Raw genomic sequence first — 5,756 nt, 5'->3', positions numbered from 1 at the left:
TCTTTGTATTTGTTTTGGTAAAAATTGTTGAAATACATAAATTATAAAAAAATATTATTTTTGAAGAGTTTCGAACATAGGAGATTTAATTTAATAGTGGAAGGGCTAACAAACTAAGCTATTAAAAGTGTTTGTTATTAATATGAATTATTAAATAAATAATCTAAAAATTCTATCGATTGTCAGTTAAAAAAAAAATTCTCCCCGACGAATAGCGCCCTAGCTCGACGTCCATTAAATTCGCCCCTGGAAGCAAATAATAGCTAAAATCAAAACAAAAATGACTTTTTATACGAAAGTTTTTAATTTATGAGCTTTTAATATTGGTGTTGACGTAATTATTTGTTGCCATGGAGAAGCGATAAAGCCGTTGTTGGAAAAGCTGTAGATGACTGTTGAGGGAAAAGAAAGAAAGAAAAAAAAAAAAAAAGCTTTATATTTGTGATGGAACAATAAAATTTTGTATGTAAAAAATATTTTAAAAACTTATTTACGTAATTTTATTGAAGGCTATTTAAGTAAAGAAGAAAAACTTAAAATTGCCGTGTAACTAATAAATTTTGTAGCAATAATATATTGGCACCTGGTTGGGCTCCATTAATTTGACAACACATTTCTCTCTTTTTTTCAATCACAGTCTTTAATAAAATAATATTATGCATAAATTCAAAATTTTTCTTTTTTTGTAAAAAACACATATTCTTAAAAAAAATCACTATTACAAAATAAAATTTTTCTGAAAATTTTAATTATAATGGAGCTCACACGGGTATAATTATCCATTAGAAAATTTATTGGCACGATTTTAAAGATTAACTATGTGAATCAATGTCATTTTACACTTAAAAAAGGTTAATGCTCTTGGAAACTAAACTATAGCTCTCTAGAATAACTTTCCAATAAAGATTTTATCCTCTCTTTTTTTGAGTCTTCTTATTTGACGATCTAAGTTCCTAAATATCCAATATGTTCGTCGATTGGTTCAAGTCGAGCCTAGTTTAAATTATTGATCAATTATTCATTGTGGGATTGAATATTCAACTTATTTGACACCATTAAAATCAACAAAATTTGAGTTGATTTGATTTGACTGAAATCAACTTTAAATAAATCTACATAATATTGCATGAAAAAAAAAATAAAAAAAATACAAACATTTTGAAACAAAAGACAGGTGCGTACTTTGTCCGAGGTAATCTAATAAATGTTCCATTTCCCTCGGCCTTTTTTTCCTTCCGTCAAACAAGGGAAATTCATTTTCCTTCCATTTTCCATCTCATTGATGTGAACATTCCGCCGAAATAGGAATAAGAACAAGAATCCAATATGGAAGATGAAATATAAGGACGAAAGGCCCGTTATCTCCTGCTTCATTCTGAATCAACACGTGTCCCTTCGTTATCCTACGTTTTTTTCCCTCCACTACTCCGTGATCCATCCCTGTCCACCCCCAAACATAAGTAATTTGTCCTCGACCTATGTTCCACTCGTACCAGATAATATCACTATATAGACCGATTCCCTTTAAAGAATTTTGGGCAACCTTAAACGTCTTTTGTAGATTTTAAGGAAAAATGGATCATGCAGCGGATGCATATCGGACGGATTTGATGACCATAACGAGGTTTGTGTTGAATGAGCAGTCGAAGCACCCGGAATCGCGTGGGGATTTCACAATCTTGCTTAATCACATTGTTCTTGGCTGCAAGTTTGTTTGCTCTGCTGTTAACAAGGTTGGATTTCACTCTCTCTCTTTATTGTTAATGTCTTACTGGAATTTTGGCGTGGTTATTCAGTTTTTATTCTTGAAGGGTAGATTCCTGTTTTTTATATTTAAACAATTTGGAATTAAGTTTCATAAGAAGATGTCTCCATTTAGAATCTAACTTCTTGCTCGAGCTTTAAATAACTCGAAGTGTTCGTCTGACCTCCTTTGATTGCTGACATAGTATTGAACGTGAGTCTTATATTAAAATTTCAAATTTTTTTGGCTCAAACTTATGCCTTGATCATTAAAAAACTAAAAATAAATAAATAAATAAAATGAGTTATTTTGCAGTTTTGTTATCATTTTTTCCTCTCTCGCATTAAACTTCTGCCTCAAATTACTGAGGTCCTTGATTTAATGAAAGGTGGTGTACTTGAATACGTTTGCTCAAACATCTATACAAGAGTGTGTATATATATAAAAGTCTTTTAGTTTTGAGGAGAAAATGGAAGTGTGCTGAGACATAGATGAATGCAGAAAGTCTGTTCAAAGTTTTCAACAATTTTTGGAAAATTTTCGTATGCTTTATTATTCATTAGCATATCTGTATAAGGGCATTCAAGCTAACATATCAAACAAAAAAAATCAAAATCACCCATGATTGTATAGGGATACTACCTATTAGGATGAAAATATTATTTCACCTAAGTGGTTAAAATGATGAAAGTTTTGATGCTTTAGCCAATTACTGAAGTCGAAATTGAAATAAAATTTTACCCCTAAAAATGTGTAAATTTATTTCTTTAATCATTTTTTGGAGAGCTGGTAAACTTGAAGATGTTGGAGATCAGAGGGGAGGAGAATTGATCTCAATACCACCAAAATGATGATTAACCCTTATGATATGTTTTGGATTAGCCACCAGATTAAACCCTCAGGGGGTTGGTTAAAATGGGAACAACAAAATGACTTTTTAAGGGTTCAACTCCAAGCCCTAGTACTGCTCTCAGTCTCTTACAGAGTTTGCTCTTTTGTATTATAAGGATGGAGGATTTCCATGAAATATTTTCCCGCTCCTTCCCTCCTTCCCCTTCTTTTGCCTGAACAGAAAAGAATGAGGACTAAACCTTGGTTTGGCCAAAAAGGTTTTTAATGTGCTTTTTTCCTTTATAATGGTTTAATTCTCTAGTTTGTGTACTACTGCAGGCAGGGTTGGCCAAACTCATAGGGCTTGCTGGGGAGACTAATGTTCAGGCATGTTCTTCGAAACTTTATCGCGGTTTCATGTAAAGAATAATGCGCAGATTTTCTAGTATTTAACAAATTTGATAAATATAAAGTCATTTCATTTGTCTTTTTTGTTTTAAAGGGCGAAGAGCAAAAGAAACTAGATGTGCTCTCAAATGAAGTTTTTGTCAAGGCTTTGGTTAGCAGTGGTCGAACAGTAAGTCTGAAAAGTTATTTTGTTTTTCTAACATAACAAGACATAGAGTTATTCTTAAAAATTGTGAACGTACTTGCAGTGCATTCTTGTTTCTGAAGAGGATGAAGAGGCAACATTTGTAGAGCAGTCTAAGCGTGGAAAGTGAGTTATCATTCCTTCAAATCCTTGATAATTCTTTAACCATCTGATCTGAAATGAAATTTATTTTAGTCCCTCTTTTATTTATATTTGTTTGTGAGATAACCATGCGGAAAATGCAGGTACTGTGTTGTCTTTGATCCATTGGACGGATCCTCAAATATTGACTGTGGTGTTTCTATTGGAACTGTATGATCCTTGGTCATTATATATGCCTGCCTCCACTAAATAGATATTACTCTTAAAAGAAAAAATAGATTTTTCTTCAAGAATATTATCAGGAGGCTATAATGAATTCGACACTTCTCTTTTGTCTAGATTTTCGGAATTTACATGATCAAAGATGAAGGTGAACCAACAATAGAAGATGTCTTGCAGCCTGGGAAGAATATGGTAGCTGCAGGCTACTGCATGTATGGAAGCTCCTGCACGGTATGTTTTTGTTGCTTTCAATATAATTTATAACAGATTGCATGACAAACTATTAGGAATGCTTGGCATACAGTATTAGGTAGGATTAGGCAATACAATGGACAAGATATTAGCCTCGTTTTCTTACTTATATTGTCTAGTACCATACAATCCACAATATCAAACAAGCCACTAATAATCCTGAATTGTTCATGGGGAAATATTGCAGCTTGTTTTAAGTGCTGGAACGGGAGTCAATGGATTCACCCTCGATCCGTCCCTTGGAGAATTCATATTGACCCATCCAGATATAAAGGTAACCCTTTCACCTGCAGAGTTGATTGATATTTCAAACATGTTCGCTGTACTAATTACTATTTAGGTACATATACTGTGCACCATTCGATTTAAAATATTTCAGATATGGTTCAGACTTCAATATATTAATCCAAATTTGCACGTGTATATGATTAGTATGAAAATCGCTATCTAATTTGACACTTCGTTTCATGTTCCCATAGTTGATAAACAGTTTATTTTGAAGTTTTCTATGATTCAGTGTCATGAGTATAGTATTAACTTCTCCAGGTTTGAACTTCCTTTGTTGTACAGATACCCAAGAAAGGAAAAATATATTCAGCTAATGAAGGAAATGCCAAGAACTGGGACGGCCCAACAGCTAAGTATGTATTCTTGAATATGATCGATCCCACATTTTTATTTTATTCATTACATCTCATGATTTTACGAATATCAGGTATGTGGAGAAATGCAAGTTTCCAAAAGACGGTTCATCACCAAAATCTCTAAGATACATTGGAAGGTAATGGGGGAATTTTCATGTTGAAATTCTTGTCAAATGATCAATATGATTTGGTAATTGCAAGAATGTTACTGCAAGACTTCTTATTCTAATTCCTTGACTTGGACTTTTGGAACTGAATCAGTAGTGATATTTATCTCAAATTCCTATCCAAGAAAAGATAATCTTTTAATTATTTTCTGAAAAATGAAAATTTTCAGTATGGTAGCCGATGTCCATCGCACATTACTTTATGGAGGCATCTTTTTGTACCCTGCTGATAAGAAAAGCCCAAATGGGAAATTGCGGTATGTTGTGTGTATCTAGATATTGACTGATTAACTGAATCCTACCATAACCATTATTAAAACTATCATTACTTGTCTAATTGCATCGAACAGGGTTCTCTACGAAGTTTTCCCCATGTCGTTCTTGATGGAACAAGCAGGAGGACAAGCATTTACTGGGAAGCAGCGGGTACGACTTTTTGAAATCTGATTCAGTTAAAAATTTGATTAGTACGTCAAACTATAGAATTCGAGCTAGATGTGCTAAAATGTGCGGGAAAAGCACTATCTGACAGGTGATGGGTGACCTGTGTGGCCATGTATTTAAGAAAGAAAAGAAATGGAAACTTGTTCAAAAAATGAAAATAAATAAATAAATAAAAATCCGGCGCAGTGGACCATGATAATTTTAACCTTAGAATAGGTGCTGTGCCAGGCCACCTCAAAACTGAGCCATATTGGTCTAGCACGGTTTGATTTACAGTTCAAAATTGAAGGTGATTAAACAAAATCTTGTTTTCCAGGCACTTGACTTGGTCCCTAAGAAGATTCATGAGCGCTCACCAATATTTCTTGGTAGCTATGATGATGTCGAGGAGATCAAGGCTTTGTATGCTGCTGAAGAGCAAAAGTAGTTAATTTGGAATTTTCCTTTGTACCTTGGTAATTGTTTGGCTCCAAAAAACCTAAAATATGTAATAAAACATATTCCATAATTAATATATATATATATATACACACACACAAAAGTAGTTAATTTGGAATTTTCCTTTGTACCTTGGTAATTGTTTGGCTCCAAAAAACCTAAAATATGTAATAAAACACATCCCATAATTAATATATATATATATAGGAGATCAAGGCTTTGTATGCTGCTGAAGAGCAAAAGTAGTTAATTTGGAATTTTCCTTTGTACCTTGGTAATTGTTTGGCTCCAAAAAACCTAAAATATGTAATAAAACACAT

At 33.1% G+C, this 5,756-nt stretch overlaps 1 protein-coding gene across 2 annotated transcripts; it reads left to right on the top strand.

The window, feature by feature from the left end:
* The first annotated feature begins 1,395 nt into the window (after window positions 1-1,395).
* Window positions 1,396-5,750, top strand: LOC111393268 (fructose-1,6-bisphosphatase, cytosolic-like). 2 transcript variants are annotated; one of them, XM_023018721.1, is made up of 13 exons: window positions 1,396-1,733; window positions 2,915-2,962; window positions 3,078-3,152; window positions 3,232-3,293; window positions 3,413-3,479; window positions 3,609-3,722; window positions 3,931-4,017; window positions 4,314-4,384; window positions 4,459-4,524; window positions 4,725-4,811; window positions 4,905-4,980; window positions 5,315-5,395; window positions 5,653-5,750. In XM_023018721.1, exons 1-13 carry the CDS (start codon window positions 1,575-1,577, stop codon window positions 5,680-5,682), a joined length of 1,023 nt encoding a protein of 340 aa, XP_022874489.1. In that variant the 5' UTR covers window positions 1,396-1,574; the 3' UTR covers window positions 5,683-5,750. The 2 variants fall into 2 exon arrangements, with proteins under 2 accessions (XP_022874489.1, XP_022874488.1); XM_023018720.1 differs by lacking the exon at window positions 5,653-5,750 and having other exon boundaries at window positions 1,397-1,733; window positions 5,315-5,475.
* The last annotated feature ends 6 nt before the right edge of the window (window positions 5,751-5,756 follow it).

Source organism: Olea europaea, chromosome 4 (assembly GCF_002742605.1).
Source record: "Olea europaea var. sylvestris chromosome 4, O_europaea_v1, whole genome shotgun sequence".
Classification (NCBI taxonomy): Eukaryota; Viridiplantae; Streptophyta; class Magnoliopsida; order Lamiales; family Oleaceae; genus Olea; species Olea europaea.
The sequence above is the reverse complement of the archived record's forward strand: the minus strand, read 5'-3'. Positions and strand labels throughout refer to the sequence as shown.